The sequence below is a fragment of the Onychomys torridus genome, chromosome 7 (assembly GCF_903995425.1).
Source record: "Onychomys torridus chromosome 7, mOncTor1.1, whole genome shotgun sequence".
Lineage (NCBI taxonomy): Eukaryota > Metazoa > Chordata > Mammalia > Rodentia > Cricetidae > Onychomys > Onychomys torridus.
The window spans coordinates 41,300,978-41,318,782 of record NC_050449.1 but is presented as its reverse complement, the minus strand read 5'-3'; the positions used below and the strand labels follow the sequence as shown (position 1 = coordinate 41,318,782).

The following is a 17,805-nucleotide window of genomic DNA, read 5'->3' as shown; positions in this document are numbered from 1 at the left end:
GCTTACTCCTGTGCCATGGCATATACTCTCATAAATGAAGAAACCCCATGGACAGCTTGATGTGCTAAGAAATAAAACACTGAGAGTGGGAGCTTCTCAAAGCCAAGAGCTGAACAGAACCAATGGTCATAATGTCAATGAGCAGGAAAGATGAGAGAGATCCTTTTGAACCTTAGGGCAAATGCCAACAAGGCTCTACATGACTTCTCACCCAATTCTATCCTCAAATTGTTCTTATGTGGAGGGGCCTTAGAATAATGTCAGTGGAAAAGCTACAACTATGCTGATATGGAAGATGGATACCTAATGTATGATTTTTTGAGACAAGGTCTCACTATATAGACCAGGTCGGCTTCCAACTCACAAAGATCTACCTGCCTCTGCCTCTCAAGTGCTGGGATTAAAGGTGTGCACACCATACCCAGCCTAAGTATTTTTTTGTACTTAACATACTGCAGCAAATTTTCCTTAGACATGGCTACTCTTCAGGTGCAAGTGACACGTCACCAGATCTGCTTCAAGTGGAGAAGACATGCAAAGGCCACTGCTCCCCTAGGAAACAAGATCGGTGGGGAGGGGCAAAGAAAAGTTGGAGGCCCATAGGATTCCTTCCTTCAAGGGTCTCCAGGATGGAGCTGTAGCGTGTTTTGAGAGAGTTGGGTGACTCAGAACAGAATGCCAGCCTGCTTTCCTAACAAGGGGAACAATTCCATTTTCCTGCTTAAGGGAGGTCAAAGATAGCCATGCAATGCTTCCTTTGGAGAAATCAGAAATCAACCAGGACCTTTTGAGCCCCAAACTATTTTTCTATTGCATTTGTACATTTTTCTGGTAATGACACTCTGACCTGGGGAATGGGTTCAATAACTTAGGAGGAAAGAAACGGCTGACTGCGGATGCCTCCTCTTTTTCTCTTTAGAGCCCAGCTTTTTGCTACTGTCACTGGGTTTGGCTGTTGAAGCTTTTAAGGCTAATAGCAACTGTAAATGTACCAAACAGTACAAGAGAGAGGAGAAGTGGAAATTAATTTAGCTATCCATTTGTCAGGATTCCATCTGGAAGATTCTTTAGGAACCTATCTAAATCTAGAGGCTAGCCTGGACCTTTAAAATGGGACACAGAACCATCCAAGTCTATAACCTTTAATCTGTTTGGTGAAAGGAACAAATGTTAAATTCCACAGGTTGCTTTCAGGGCAAGATAAATATATAGAAGGTGGCTTGTTAAGACACAGTAACCCTGAAAGATCACATCCATTAAGGTGGCGGATTCCACAAGGCTGTTTTAGTAGCAATTTCAGCTTAATAACTCTTGGGTGTGCCACTGAAGATCTGGGCATTCATTACCACAGATGCATTTGGTGTGTAGAAAGCATTCAAGTGCTAACACCCACAGACCAAAGTGCACCTGTGAGATCATCCTGAGTTATTTTGAACGGAGAGGACAATGGCAGAGAGAGAAGTAGACACATTCCAATTAAAGTCATCTCTGATGTGGACAGAAATATGGTGTTGTTTATTCTAAGAATTTCTTTTAGATAGCTTCTGTGCAGTCACAACTGTGATCACGATGAGTTGTAGATGTTGGAAGACCTTAGAGAGGGAGGTCCTTGGGAGCAAAAGATTAAGAGCTGTTTATTAGAGCAACTCAGGTGACTTGGGAGACTGACTGTGGTGACAGGAAAGAGTCAGGGCATGCTAACACTCTCAAAACAAAACAAAACAAAACAAAACCCTAGGCCAGTGATAAGTCCAGTCACACATGAAAAGTGCTGTTCCACATTCAAGAAAATGAGGAGTTTATACACAGAATGAGTGAGGACTTTATTGGTTTCAGAAATAAACCTGTACAGATACCTACATAGCATGGGAGGTATAAAGGCTGGGTCATACTTCTTCAAAGACGAACACACTGCTAATGATAACTACACAATTTGGTTATTTATTGTGACATCCAAAAGGCCTTTCACAGGAAGCTACGAAATCTGGTAAGACAAGCACATACTTAAAGCACTGAGGATATATTTCAGCTATCCAGTGCTTGCCTAGTATTCCAGAGTCCCAGGGTTCCATCCCAGCAATGCCATCCAAACAAAACACAATAAAAAAGTACACGCCCAGTCGAGTTTACTAACTAGAGAAAAGATGAGGAGCCGAATTCTTAGGATGAAGCACCAGCAGTATGGCTGCTGTGGACATCCAAGCAGAGGAGGAACATCTTTGATATGCTAATGAATGATACAGAAGATGCCAGCAATTGGTCTACTATGCACAAAACTGAGTTAACCTAAGAAGCAAGGGGAACTGACAGCTCAAGCAGAAACACACAGACAAGAATTAGGAAGCAAATGTTCTAGATGGAACCAGCTTTAGAGCGAGACACGACACCAATTGATGGATTTTTCAGAAGATATAACATTTAGTACAAATGTGTTTGTAACTAGTATTTAGGAAGCCCTTCAATGGTGGGTTATAGCAGAGTCCTCTGTCCCACTGCAATAGCTGCAAAGTGAAGGAAACTTGGATTAGATGATCTACTGTAATTGGTACTGATGTGGCCTCCTCTCACTGAGCATTTTGCCTTCTGTCATCTCATTGACTCCAGAAGAGTCAATGTGATGCTAGAAGGTGGTTGCTAGACATCGAGTGCTTAAGAGTTGAACGTGAAGAGCACCATGTGAAATATTCAGTGGGAATCAAGGAGTCTAGGGATGCAATGGTCAGACACATGGTTCAAAGGGAACTTGGACACTAGCAGGACCTATGTGGTGGCAAAGTCAGTTTTTCAAGAGATTCTTTCCGCTTGTAGAGTGGACACTTGGAAGCAGCAGTTGGGGAAGGCCTGGCCTAAGAGGTCCTGCACACTGAGTTGGTATAGCCATGAAGCCATCCTCTCTTGCTAGGCCAGAAGAATCCCAGTCAAGCAACACCAAACTATTTGAGAGCCACTGGGCACCAGGATGAGGAGGGAGGCCATGTAAAAAAGAGGTGGTACACATGAGTGCTCAGCTTGGAAAAGACAGTAACTCCCTCTGATTCCTGCAATCTCCCAGGCAACAAGAGGCCCATACAGCCATACTATAGCAGGCACCCATTAGAGGAAGGAGGATGACAGTGCATTCTGCAGTGTGGCCCAAGGAGGCATGCTGAAATTTAGTGCAGGTATTTTCTTCATATGGATTAAGATGAAATTTAGACCAAGACATGATCCAGGCCACAATACTTACCAGGTCATCAGCTGTGGCTAAGCAGAAGCTACTGGAGGGCTCTTTAGTAGGCAGGCTGCCATTTTTCCTAGTGTTTTTGCTTTGGGTGGTGATGCTTCAAAAAGAATTCCCTCATGCTAAGGTGCGAGTCATCTGATGTGTTAACAGCTCAGATGTTAAAGTTCCTCCTAGAGCCTTAAGATTCAGCTCAAGAGCACAGTATCAAGTGTCTCTGGAGTTCCAAAGTAAAGGAACTTGCAAGCTCAGAGGACTTAGAGAGAACAGCTAGGCTTCTTTTTGTTTATACCAGAAAGACAATATACATTCAGGACATTTCCAATGGCAATGAAGGTACCATACCTGTGATGATGGTAAGGATGGTGGTGGTGGTGGTGGTAGTGGTGGTGGTTGTTGTGGGAGGAGGGATAGTTGTGGGGGGATCTGGATAAAAAAAAAAAAGGAAAATCAAACCCACAATGCTGAACACAACAATGACCAGTAACGACAAATGAAGGCATGGAGACACTGAGATGTTGGTTGGATGGCTTCCTTCTTTAAACCATCAAGTTCCTTCCCCTCAGAGACGTAGGTCTGAAACTACATCCCAAAGCCTCAGTTGGAAGAGCTAAGAAAAGAAGAACAGCTTTCTTATTCATGAAGTGAATACAAATGAAATGGGAAATAGAAAAGTGAGAAAAAAAATCTAAACACTCAAAACCCCTAACCCTGCCAGATCTTAAAGGCAAGGCTAAGTCACCTCTGTGCCAAGAAAGCACAATGGCTGTCCCTTTCTACTTCACAGATGGGAGGAAAGAGTTGAAGGAGCTGCTGCATTTAAAGGGCTTGTATCAGCCAAGGATGAACGTGGCGCTGCACACATGCTCTCTGCAAATGCTAACTTCATTATTCTCCATCAATACATCCCAGCAGGAAGGAAAACCACTTCTGTATCCATAGTAAGTACAAAGAAGAGAGAATGTCACCACGGACTGAGGACCAAGTTCCAGGCAAGTGAGATTTTACTGAGATGTTATTTTTTTAAAAGTCAATAAATTTTCACACCTTATAAATGTTAATAAGTTGCTTTTGCTCATGTTAAAAGCTTGACCTAAGTGGACCACAATGATAAAAATGAAAGAACATCTTCTACCTTGTAAACAAGAGAGCTAAATATAAATGAAGTTTGACCCTCAAATCCAGGAGCCTGGGAAGATGCCTCTGTCTGGTACTTGATACACTGTATCTTCTATCATCTCAAAAATTATTTGGGGATAAGGAAAGGGCAAAAAAGGAAAAAAAAAAAAAAAAAAAAACTAAGCCCAGATGATCAAACCGAATATGTTAAACTGTCAGCAAGACTTTGAACTAAGCAATCATTCTGCTATAATAGAGCAGAGGACGATTTGAAGGCTTTTGATTTTAAATTTTATCTAAAGCGCATCTACTTTTTCTTCCTGACACATCTGGTGTCCTTTTATCTTCAAGTGAGCTCTCGGATTGTCTAATTAATACATCAAAACTTTAATTATATATTGCACCTTTACTGGGTTTGGCACAACTTCCTGGGAGTTGATGGAATGACTCTTTTGGGCTTGGCTGCAAGGGCTGCATGAAATGATGCCTATCACTGATCAATAATCAAAGGTTTTCATTTTCTCCACCAACTGCTTCTCTCACACAATCAGACTTGTATGAACTTGATAAAGAAGGACCGACAGCACATGGTTCTGCTTTGTGCCAGGCTTTTCTCCTTGAAGATGTGGAAACAAGCAGATTAAACTGTTGTTTAATGCAGCTTCCAATGAGTAAAAAAAAAAAAAAGGACTCCAGGCAAAGTCTCATTCTAAGAAGTAGAAATGATGAAATTTAAAATTTAAATTACCCTTTTAAAAGAACAGGATAAGAAATGACTGAGCATCATTTCAGTCTTGTCCTTTGGTTGTTTTATGGAAGCCATAGGTGAGAAAGTTGTTTTTGTGATTGGGCAACTTGTTTGAACACATTTACATCAATGACAGGTGCCGACTAAAGACAGGTGAGCTGAGTGCCCTGAGACTCTAGCCAGAGTGGGAGACACTGCCTCCTTCTGCTACAAGTAAACTGTCTGAGAGAGTGCCTCCTACCCATCCAGGGGACAAATAATGTGATTTTTCTGTTTGTTTTAATTATAGCATTGCTGCTGAACAGCAATATTGCTACTCGGAAGACCTGCCCTGCTGTACTCTCATGCTATTTTCAAAACCGCTTCTAAACTCAATAGCACAAAGCATATGATGTGTGCAACACAGTAAGAATGAGGATGAATGTGATTTGAAGATACAATTATGAACCACAAGGCAGACAAGATGAACAAGAGGACACATGTCAGGGAGAGGTCACCAGGACCTCTCAATATGTAAAAATGGTACACGTTCAGTGCATCACTGCTGGGCAAATCTTGTCCTTCACATCTGGCTCAGGAAATCTTGAATGAATCAGATTCCATTATCAGGTGAAACATCCTTGCTGAGGTCATTTTCAGTAAGAAGGGTAGCACAAGGCCACTATTTAAGAAACGAGAGGGCTGGGATGTAGCTCATCAGAGAGTGCTTACCCAGTATTCCAGAGGCCCTGAAATCAATGTGCAGCATTATAACAAACAGGGAGAAACAGAAAGAGCTGGAGCTAATGAGCTGTGCTTGAAACATGGATGCTAAGAGAACAAACCCAACTGGGATTCAGGCTCTAACCAGCCAGATGCTTTGAGTAGAGAAGTTACTTCCAGGGAATTAAATATTTTAGAAGTGTATCAACTTTTAGTTCACAGAGTACTTTAAAAATTGCTTAAGTACCACAGTATATTGCTCTGGAAAGACAATCTCCCTATCCCTACCCAAATTGTTAGAATGTTTTGTTACTAGACCAGCAATACTTTGATTTAGCATGCTAGCCTGCCATTCCAATGGTGCTATAAGCAGAGACCAAGAAATAGAGAATCCTAGGAGGCTGGATGGATCATGGATATGCCTGTATACAGGTATGTTTGCCTAAGTAGGTGAGTTCTTACAATTCTTCCTTTTCAAATTATGGGCCAGGGGGCTAATCTCAAAAGGCCAATCTTATTTTGGAGGGACTTAGTCCCTTGAAAAGCCATGAATAAGAGGAATTGCAAAGGGTAACTTTGCAGTGGGTTTTGGGATGGCAGTATGGTGGCCCTAAGGCAATCTGGGGACCCTGTGAACTAGGCCATGTTGTATGATCTTTCTAAGTTTCGCTTTATCATGTCGAATGGGGTGAACGATAAGCACAGATCATGGTGTTATTGTGGAAATTGGATGAAATCGTCTAAAACTGTCAATGCCAGAAACAACACTCAACAAACTCTGGTTATAAGCTAATTTTCCAAATTATGAAAATATGTTTGCCAAACAAGGCCTCAGAATGTTCCTTCTTCTCATTGTGAGATGTGGGAATAGTAGGCACAGTTGAACTGTTTTCAGCCTTCTGAATCACAGAAGTGTGTCACAGACGGGCAGAAAGTGCTCACTGTTTCTTGGAATGTGAAGCCTGTAAAAAGAACTAGACTGACGTCTATAAACCTGGGCACAAATGTCAGGGGCACTTCTATCAGGCTCAGACCTTAGGGTGGAAGGGGTGTATGCAAAAGCACAGAGAGGAAAGTCCCTTCTATCTCTGCCAAACAGTGCAACGGAGCTGCTCTGCACCTCGCTGAAACTCGGTGCCCATGCCCCTTCTCACTTCTGCAGCAGAACCATTCTCTTTTTGTAGAATTCCTTAACCACTGAGGAGAACAGCAGCTAGGTATGGACCACTATTTGAGACTGGGCAGCATGCAAAGAAAGCATACTCTAGAGGCTTCCAAATACAGGGATTTGATAGGATCTTTTCATTTAATAGTATGCTAAGGCAGGAGTTCTCAATCTGTGGGTCTCGACCCCTTTGGGGTTGTATAACAGATATTTACATTATGATTCATAACAGTAGTAAAATTACAGTTATGAATTAGCAACTAAATAATTTTATGGTTGGGGTCACCATAACATGAGAAACTGTATTAAAGGGTTGCAGTATGAGGAAGGTTGAGAACCATGTGTTAACAGGGAAAAAAAATCCCTCAGGTATAGGCTAAAGATTATAATTTCATATTCATATAGGTATGGTACAAAGGATGCCTCTCTCTGTTCAAAGATGCCTCTCCTTCATAAGGAGGGTGCCTAGGTTTTGAGACAGTACAGTGTAAATATTATTCCAAATGTATAATTTATGTGTCAATGCCTATATTCACACACTTGTAACTTAACTTGGATTGTTTACAAAGCTATCACAAAGACAGAAATGGGGCCCCCATATTTAAATATTTGTAACATTAGGATTTTGATGCCTCTGGTTACTCATATGTTGGGCCAATGCATAACTTTTTCTTAGTATAAAATGAAGAGACTTCCATTGGACAGAAGAGATTCAATTTGATACCACAAGAAAGTATATAGAGAGTGTACTTCTCAACTAAATAGAGGATATTCACAATATACAAAATCAGCAGCACGATATGAATGGGAAATGCCCAGCACCATAGGTGTTCAATGTGTATCTGCTGTTTCCAAAGTGAAATTCATGATAATACGCTTTAATAACCCTGTAGAAAGGTGTTAAGAAAACATGACATCTTTGTAAAAGTTGGCATTTGTGTCTAAAACAGAAGGTGTAGGTGGTCTCTGCAACTACCAAGGGCCTTACATTTATTCTGAGTGTTTACTGGTTTGCAAAGTCTTCTGGATTTAATAGCTTCATGTTAAAAATAAGATAGTTCTGTTCATCAAAGTGGGAGAAAGGCTAGCCCAGACATCATAGGATAAAAAAACCACTGGGAATAAACTTTCTGAGCTGAGCGCCACTAATTGGTAAGGTTGAATTTTTCAGACATTACTTCTAACATAATCTCCATGGTCTGTGCCTAAGGACAGCCTTCCTACTCAGCATGATCAGAGACTGTGATCTTGTGGGAAACCCCCACAATCAGAGGGAGAAAAGAACAGTCACTGTCCACCCAGGTGGGGACCACCAGGGTCCACCTCAGGCCAGGCTTCTTTAAGTTCCTGAAGAACACCAACTGGTTTTTTGGTTTTCAACTTGACCAAAGGCTTTGGGGGTGAAGCCCAGGCAGCAGCTCCATGCAGAAGGGCAAGTAGGGAGGCGTTTCATCTTCTCACGTACCGTATACATACAGCATGTAGTCCGAATGAGCTTTCCCCACTACGTTAGAAGCCTCACAACGGTAAGTACCGTTATCTGTTTTGTTTAGGTTATTGATGAACAGGTTTGGCCCGGACAGAACGGCATGTTGAGGCATTTCGTCATCGACTCTCACCCAAGTTACCATCACAGGCCTGCAGAGTGAAGGCAAGAAAGACAGGGTCATTCCCCACTCAAGTATCTGTATCCAGTTTCTCACCCATGCAGCCAACTAATCACATGCGGGGTGATGCATTAACCGGACCCACTGAAGAGATGTGAAGTTCACAGAATTAAGATCATGCAACGGCCAAAAGTATGCTCGGAATATTAAAAAACATAATCAGGTGGTTCAAAAATCTTCAGGACTGGGTAAGTGGGAGTTTTATTTCTAATTCATCTTCAGTAAGTGAGCAAATAACCCAACATGCCCAACTCACATGCCCTGCTGTGTGGTTTCACACCAATTCAGCCAGGACAGAGCTCACCTATTATTAATCATCTCATTAATTAGAGAGGAAAAAAAGCAAGGTCTTGGCTAGTGGTGCATGCTACAACCTAATGGTTACTAGCATACCAAATGTTTGCTTGCTCAGAAGCCACTTGGGAGTTATATATGGACTTTGCCATCTGAGCAGCCCTCCTCATCTCCCTTCCTTTCTTTGATGGGCACTGACCATGCTGGCTCTACCACTAGGCTCCACCATCAGCCTTCCTTCATTGCCGTTTGCTCTCAAGGTTGCCATAGCTGGTCTGGAACTTGGTGTGTAGACCAGGCTGCCCTTGAAATGTCAGTGAGTCTCCTGACTCTGCTTCCAGAGCAGCTGGGATTACAGACCTGTGCCATCAGCCTGGGCTTAAACAGAGCTTTATATGCTGATCTGTTTTTGGAAAAGCTACCTTTGATTCTGGAAAGATGCAATCACTTCCTCTCTCTTTAGTCTGACTCTCCCCACCTGGGATGTCACTTGGATGGCCCTGACCACCACCTTGTCTATCTGCCCCGATCAGTAATTGCCCCCCTGTATTGGCTCTTCTAGACCCAGATATGGCTGGACCTTCCCCATAAGTGAATTTGGTTCTTGAATTAATGATGAAAGAACAAATCTCAATGTAGACTCTTTAGGTACAACAAGGGAATTTGCTTATCAAAAATAAGTTTTAGTGACTTAAAATACCACACATATCTTAAGATAGCCATTAAGGAAAAGTAAATTTGACAAGATGCTCTGGAGAGAAGCATGCATAGACACCAACTGCCTTTAACTCACTGAACTTGAAACCTGTCTTCTTCAAGGTTCTTTCATGCTCATAAGAAACCAAGTGCATATATAAGAGTGTATCTGAAAACATGTTCTTTTGTGCAGTGTGTGTAATGCTGGAGACAGTACCCAGGGCCTTGTGAGCGCTGGGTAAGCACATACCTCCTGGTTATACCGTCAGTCCCCAACTTCTATTTGAAAGGAAGGATGACACGGGTTTGAACAGACAAGCAATTTTCTTTCAGTCCCTACTACTACTACCTCTAGGAGCAGTGACATGAGCAGAGACCCAGGCATAAATGATGAATGGATACTCAAGTTAGGCCTGCCAAGTAGCATTCCAATGTTCAAATGGGATGTGAAGTTGCAATTTTTCTTTAATTACACATGGTTTGTCATCACAATGCAGTAAATTATTTAAAAGTTAGTACTGCATATGTCCTCCTTGTAGGCAGTAGCAAATGGGGCTGCCTGGCAATCAGACCTCACGCCCTGCTGCTTGACAGCGGAAACAATCAGTGGGGTAAGCACTGAGAACATTCACAACATATAATGGCAAGTTAAATTACCATTTTTATTGTATGCAATTTCTTGAGAAAATAAATAGGTAATATGCAAGGAGGGACTGCTACAGAGTAATGCCTGCTTGCTCACACAGCCACATACCCTTTCCAATTTGAGACGAACAAACAAATACCCTCTCTGGCAAAAATGTCCTGAAGGAAACATGTAATTTACTGTCCCTGTGGTACATGCAATCGAACACAGTACCTTCTTCAGGAGAAAAAAAATACAGAAACAAAATACAGGTTAGCAAGCCCAGCAGTACAAATGCAACTGATGGGGTTGAATACAGGTGCTGTAAACAGTCAGAGGCCTGTGTGAAGTGTTTTCCCTCGGTCCATGGGGTTGTTTGGGAGACAAGGGAAACTGCTATTTAGGGCATAAATCACTTTATAAAGGAAAGATCTGAATCTTTTTGAAGGGCTTAAAAGAGAAAAAGACTGCTTTGTCAAAGCTGGGATCAAATAACCCAACAGCACCAGAAAAGAAGCAAAACAGAACCAGATCCCCTCTCTCTAAAGGCCATCTTTATAACTGCCTCCTCAGGCAGAGGGGAGGCTAACTAGCTCATGAATACAGGGCGGTAGAAGAAGAAGGGACTAGCCATAGCCAGGCTCCCCTCTAGCACAGTGCCCTCTTGGCTCTCTAACTAGCACAGGGTGAGCTCTCTCTGAGGATGTGGAGGGAAGCACTGCTAAGATGCTCCGAGGACTCCACAGGAAAATCGTGAAGATGCTGCTTACCCGAACTGAGGGGACAGAAGAAATCATGGCACAGGGACAGCAGAGGGAGCTCACTGCTGCTTTTCCCATTAAGTACTGCTCAAAGTTTTAGTGCCCTTACTCCCAACTTGACCTGTCCTTCCATTTCATGAGTCAGTGGACTGCGATTTTGTTTGTTTTATCCTCTCAAAGAGTTAAAAACACTTTATTTTACTAGAAAGATGAAAAGCTACCTTCTTCCTTCTGCTCTCAGTAAACTCTGAGATATCTGCAGTAGCACAGCCTCAAGGCTTGTTTGCCATGTTAGTGGTGATCCACACCACTCTTCTAATTCATGCTGGATTATTGTGCAGAGGTAAACAGAGCCTTTCCGTCACCCTCCTCAGCAACATGAGAGTCTGTCAGCTCTCCCCTCCTCCTGGGTAGTGACAGTCACATTCTCCTTGAGGACAGTTCCTGAATCTCTCCCCACTTACAAAGCTGCTTCTCAATTGAGTACAGCTCTTTTCTTGGAAGCGTTTATTTGTTTGTTTGTTTGTTTGTTTATTTATTTATTGTTGTCTACATCTGGCCCTAAACATCTTCCAGCTTGGCAAGAACACCATTGTTAGTAGCAGACATTCTATTGCATTGAGAGTATACTGACATTTTAAATGATTTTTATTTCTGTGTATCCACGTGTGTCTTTGTGTGTGTGCGTGTGTAGGTCGGTATCTGTGGAGGCCAAAAGAGGGTGCTGGGACCCTGGAGCTGGAGGGATATGCCACCGGATATGGATGCTGGGAAACAAACTTGGATCCTCTGCACTAACAGTGGGGCTCTTAACTGCTGAGCCATCTTTCCAGCCCCAGTATGTTGAAATTTTATGTAAGAGAAAATAGCCCTGACCAGCATGTTGACAACCATAAAACAGAATTTGCCAAGATTTCAGCTTTAGCTGGCATTTTCCTCCCATTCCTGACCATTGAGAATCATAGGAATTTATTTCCCTCTCATTGAGTATTCTTCATTTCCTGAAAAATCATCCACCCTTTTCACAGCAGGAGACAGGTGACAGGCCAATGAGTTGGGAATGCACAGCTTCATGTTGTGACATTTACCACTCATGACCCTCTGCCAACCTTGGCCTTTAGAACTTACTGGGGTTTCCCGATGGCTTCACACGTTAACTCAAGCGCATCCCCTTCCCGGGTCAGGCCTTGTAGAGGGTAAGTCATCTGGATATGCACTTGCGGCTTATCTGTGTGACAATGACACAAAGTGTGATGATGTTTAGCAAACAATTGCCTCAGGTAGACGGGACCTGCATACTGCACAAACCCCAAACGGCCAGTACTTACTCTCTCCCCATCCATGTGCCTCCAGCAACATCCTTCTAATTAGTTAGTAATCCTGGCATTTGTTCAAATTAAATTGACTAATAACTCTAAGGAGTGAACCTTGAATAGATAAGAGATTCATAAGCCAACTGTGCCACATCAAACAATCCCTGTGAAATACATTTTGTTACATTGGACTTTATCTCTAAACTCAGTCAAGCTAAGGGAAACTCATTTGCCTTCTTGCTGAGGTGAAGCTGCAGATATTTGTGGTGCTCAGAATTGATACATTTTATCTTATATCACATAACACCATGTGACAATGTGTTTTGACATTGCATATTAACAAGTTGTCTCTTCAATGCTCTTGCTATCCAATTGTTTCCTGAATTCCACTCCAACAGCTTTAGGAAGAAAAGATCTAGGAGAGACGGGTGGCCCCAAATGAAACTATCCTGATATAAACATAGAAGAGGAAAAGGGGACTGGCATTCACCCAGAGCCCATTATCTGAGGAAACATTCCCTGTGATGGAATAAGCAAGAGTTTTAGGGATGACAACTTTGGTGCCCATAAACGACACAGCTAGGTGGAGGTCACAGAGACAATATAATACCAGACAGACCTACAGAATGAAGAGTGGGGCAGAGTTCCAATTCCAAAGTACATTTCTCAATGGCAATCCATAACTAAAGCTGAGGATAGCTTTCTAATTCAATCGTGCATTCAGGAAAGTGACACAAGTTAACAGTGGCTTACAGCTGAGACCGCTGGGGAGATGGCATGTGGGTATCGGAGATGAATGACTAAGGCAGGGAAGCAGAAGTAGTTACAATCAGCATGGCTAGATGTACAAAGACATTTATAAGTGGAATCTGATATTTTCCTATGATTCTCATTGAGTTCTGTGGCTCTGTAAATGTATATTTTTGGAAACAGACCCAAGAGTAATAAGTGCGAGAGGGCAAGACATCAGTTGGCTGAAAGGTCAAAACAATTACCACGCTTTACTTTCCCACACAATCACAGCACCTAAACAACAGCCCCTTAGCCTTTTACAAGTAGTGGTGAGCTCATTAGTATTCATCCGATAGAATAAGAGAGAAGATCGAACTATGGCCAGGCTCTGCCAACCTCACCTCCCACCCCATAGCTATGGACGCCACGCAGGGGAGTCATCATCCAGGACAGCTGTTGTTGGATGACTGTTTAGTCTCGATCCCATCACATAGCTTTTGCTATGTCATAGAGAACCCAGGACATTATGATCCTTTTAAGAGAGCCCCCTTGAACACCCACTGGTGTGCACTACTCACTGGGAATTGGTAGCACTTTCTGAGGAGCAATGTCACTTGTCAGAGGACATAAAACTGACAAAAGCTCCAGATGGCCACTGCAAGTCACACAGTCCCTCCCTTGGACTTACTGGCAAAGCAAAATGGTAAGGATCTTGATAAATGTTATTAGAGAAAGGCAGACATATTTGCATAGAAAAAATAGGCTCTGGGGCTGAAGCAAGGGCTCCTGGGCACCCACTTTTACATCATATCTTGGACTAAACAGAACCTTGAAGTGTACTGTATGTCTATTCTTTTTAATGATACAAGTTCTTCTGCCTGAAATACAGCTATTTGATAAAATCTATTTTTTAAAAAGATAAACAAAAACAAGGGAGGTTATGACACACAGATACGCTGTCTAATAGTTCACACCGAGAAACCTAACAGCACCCAAGAAATCTTGCTTAGAGGACTTCTGACATAAAGGAAGAGCTCCAAATCCAGTCAGCAGCATAACATCTGCTTATAGGTTGATCTGTGAGCCCCAAGAGCTGGGTATTTTCATGCACTGCCGACTTCAGCCTGCTAGTTAAGGAGAACTGAATGGCTGCTGATCTGCACTGGCTACCTGTGCTTGCTGAAGCACACTTGTTGGTCTCCAGGTCTGCCCTTGCTGGTTTATGCTGGCTGTTGTGTGCCTGTTGGTCTGCAGGTGCTGGGCTATGCTTGGTGGTCTGTCTTGCTAGGATGTGCTTGCCACTGTGTGCAAAATTTCTGTTGTTTCCCGCTCTGTGTAATTTACAAGCAAACAGCAAATGTGTATTTTCAGGACAGTGTACTCTGTCCGGGTCATCCCATGTTCAACTTCTGTTAATAATAGAGTGTGGCAGAGTCTAACCTACCCTACCTCTTTGCTACTACTAAGTTTATTTTAGTTAAACTTTTTTATTTTTTTTTAACACATGTTCCCAATGAGCTGTTTACCAGTTGTCAATCACACACATAAATCAGAAAGAGCAGCTGAAGGACTTACCATGCCTGAAATTTGTATTTGAAGCCACAAAAACTACGCCCTGAGGAGCTTTGATCACTAATTTTCTCAATGTATGGTCCAGGTACCTGGAGAAGCTTCTACCATGTTCGGTACGGACACAGCTGCTAGTTACCTCAATGGCTGGCAGAAAAAGCTCACATCATTGACACACACAGCATTTATGGGCATATTATCTGACTATGGGCAGCTGAGCTTTCTTTATACCCTATAAACCAAACAGAAGGACTGAGCACCAAGATCTGTCCCTGAGGTGATAGGAAACTTAAAGGCAAATTTTATTCCACTTCCCATGTCCTAACTGAGGAAACGTAAGACTTTTCAACAGGTGGGACAGCAACATGGGGATTTCAGTGATGCCTCCAGGAATCAGGGCATTAAATTGTCCCCCAAAAGACCCTGGCTACAACAGAGACATGTCAAAATATCAAACTATCCAGATGGCTGATTGAAGAGCCAGAGCTTATCATTCATATTTTAATTACATACATAAATCAAATGTTATAACTCACCAAACCTTTCCTAAAACAGAACCAGACTCCAAGATATATCTTTAAGTAATGAGGTAAAGTCTTACACATTTTCTGGGGGAATCATTTTACGCCTCGGTTGGTGTCGTTAGGCACAAGGCTGAAAGCCAGATGACACTTTCTACCCGTGCAGTAACTGTCCAGCAACATATTGCTCAGAATGGCTTAATGTCATTATAAAATGGAACTGCTATATAAAAATAAGAAAAATAGTTGGGTCTGTGCACTTAAGGGGCATTACACTCATAGAGATGGCATCAGCAACAGCCAATCAATTAGGTGGAAAGATCTGAGGGTTTCATAATACACTGTAATTTTTAAGCCCTCTAAAATACACTTAGCAAGACCACTAGAGCTGACAAAATTTGTTCATTAGTCAAAGTTGCACAGAGGGTTAAATATACCAGGAGGTCATAGGGCACACTATAATTGTAACCAATTAAAAAAATAATTTTAGGAAGACATTCAGATTTGATGAGACATTCTTTAAATGTATTTTCCTCTCTATAAAGGGGGAAATAAAATAGACAACTCTTAAAGAGGTCTGAATGGCGTGCTGGCAGATTACAATTGATTTCATGCCAGTCTGACCTTGCACTACGTTCTGTGATCTTCTTAGAAGATGAAACTCAAGATTCTGTAACCTGTATGTCAACTTCCTATGCAAATGAAAATGCAGTCTCCTCTCTGAAACCCAACACTAGCACATCAGGCCTGCGATTTCCACCCCCCACCCCACCCCTTTAACTAGGATGCCATCTTTCCCATAGAGCAGAGAGTAGAAGAGCTGAAGCCAGGGGGAGTGTTCTGGTGTCTTAGCAGATCTATCCCAGGGGCACCTGCTACTTCCTCTCCTTTCCTTCGAAGTTCTAAATCAGGGCATGCTAACATCAAATGTTCTTTGACATGCCTACTACAACCAGCCCCAAGGGTTTTGCATGAAAATCTACCTTTAACTACAAGGGTTTGAGTGCAAATCTCCAAGTTCCTTGCTTTATTTCCATCCAACATTCAGAAACACAGTGGGTGTGGGATTTGATTCCCATGGATCAAGGGCTCACTTTTCATATCGTCCCAGGGAGAACTCGGCAGCACCCATACTGCTGCTACCAGCATGGCTAGGAAAGGGTCTGGGTGCACTCAAGCTTGGAGGAAGCAGTGACTGAAGGGTCTGTCAATCATGGAGGATTACTGCAGTTTGGAGTAGAACAACAATGGCAAGATTAACCCGAGATTTGGTTTGTATTAGAAGCTGTTTCAGCTCAAAGCAAAAATCAGGCCCTACAATACAGTTGTTTAAACTTCTGGGGCGACAGCTTTGTAATGAGAAGAGGGCACTGCTGGGCACAAAGGGAGACTGCACTTGGCCTGGGACCAGTCCGCAGAGCTCCCAGAGAAGGGAAAAAGGACAGCTTGTAAAACACTTGTTTTTCTATTGTCGTAAGGCACTCTCTAATTTTCAGGGCTGGTTATTTGCTCTCATGGTGAAACGACCTCCTACAAGTATGGTACAAACTGCAGCACTTAAAATTATACTCCCTACCTGTAATCCCAGCAGCTGGGAGGCTGAGGCAGGAGGATTTCCATGAGTTGGAGGTTAGCCTGGGTTACACAGAGTGACTTCTAGGAAAGCCTAGGTTATTGAGTGAGCTATTTGCCTCAAAACAAAAGGAGAAGAGAAGAGAAGAGAAGAGAAGAGAAGAGAAGAGAAGAGAAGAGAAGAGAAGAGAAGAGAAGAGAAGAGAAGAGAAGAGAAAAGGCAGATTAAAACAATCAATTACACTTCTTGAGGAGGGATGAGCTATAATAGACTAAGAGCAGGATGAAATAACTCTGCTAGGGGCAGGGTGGGGACCGAGGGTACTAGCAACACAGGACAATGTCACTTCCTCCTGTAGGATGCACCGGTTTTGTTTCCTTCCTTTCTTTCTTTTTATATGGTTGTTAAAATTACTGCTCACTCAACAGAATCCAGTTTTATTCTATGCCCTTGAGGAACATTATTCTGTTGACAATGGGGTCCATATTCATAGAGTGCTTGCTTCCCCATAATACTGAGGAAATATTTAGGATCAGAAGCAAGTATTATTGAAGAGCGCTCCTCTTTGAGAAGAGAGGGCTTTTGTCTTGCTGCCTACATGTACACCATGTGTGTGCTTGGTGCCTATAAAAGGGTGTTTGTTGGGTCTCCTGGAACTGGAGTTACCAATGGTTGTGAGCTGCCATGTGGGTGCTAGGAACCAAACTCAGGTACTTTGGAACAGAAGTCAGTGCTTTTAATCCCTAGCCATCTCTGCAGACCTCTTGTCTTGTTTTTATTCTTCTTTCTTTCTTTTCTTTTTCAAGACAGGGTTTCTCTATGTAGTTTTGGAGCCTGTCCTGGATCCCACTCTGTAGACCAGGCTGGCCTTGAACTCACAGAGATCCACCTGGCTCTGCTTCTCGAGTGCTGGGATTAAAAGCTTGTGCCACCACCGCCCAGCCTGTCTTGTTTTTAAATGTCAGGCAACTACAAAGGTGTCAGCACCTGGCACACAGGAAACATCTGACAACATCTGTAGAAGAGGTGAACAATGCAGGAGGAACATTAGGAAGCTGAGAAGCATTAGGTAATGGCTTCTGTTCCTAGTTCTACTACAG

At 42.6% G+C, this 17,805-nt stretch overlaps 1 protein-coding gene across 6 annotated transcripts in view; it reads right to left on the bottom strand.

Moving 5' to 3' along the window:
* Window positions 1-17,805, bottom strand: part of Cadm1 (cell adhesion molecule 1) — a 332,446-nt gene that overhangs the window by 36,514 nt on the left and 278,127 nt on the right. For 3 of the 6 annotated variants that reach the window (XM_036194060.1, XM_036194063.1, XM_036194061.1), the window contains exons 6-8: window positions 12,126-12,225; window positions 8,420-8,592; window positions 3,566-3,646 (exon numbers count right to left, since the gene is read on the bottom strand). In XM_036194060.1, coding sequence (XP_036049953.1) covers window positions 3,566-3,646; window positions 8,420-8,592; window positions 12,126-12,225 — 354 coding nt within the window. The remainder of the gene's footprint in view (window positions 1-3,565; window positions 3,647-8,419; window positions 8,593-12,125; window positions 12,226-17,805) is intronic. The other 3 variants (XM_036194062.1, XM_036194064.1, XM_036194065.1) reach the window with 1 other exon arrangement.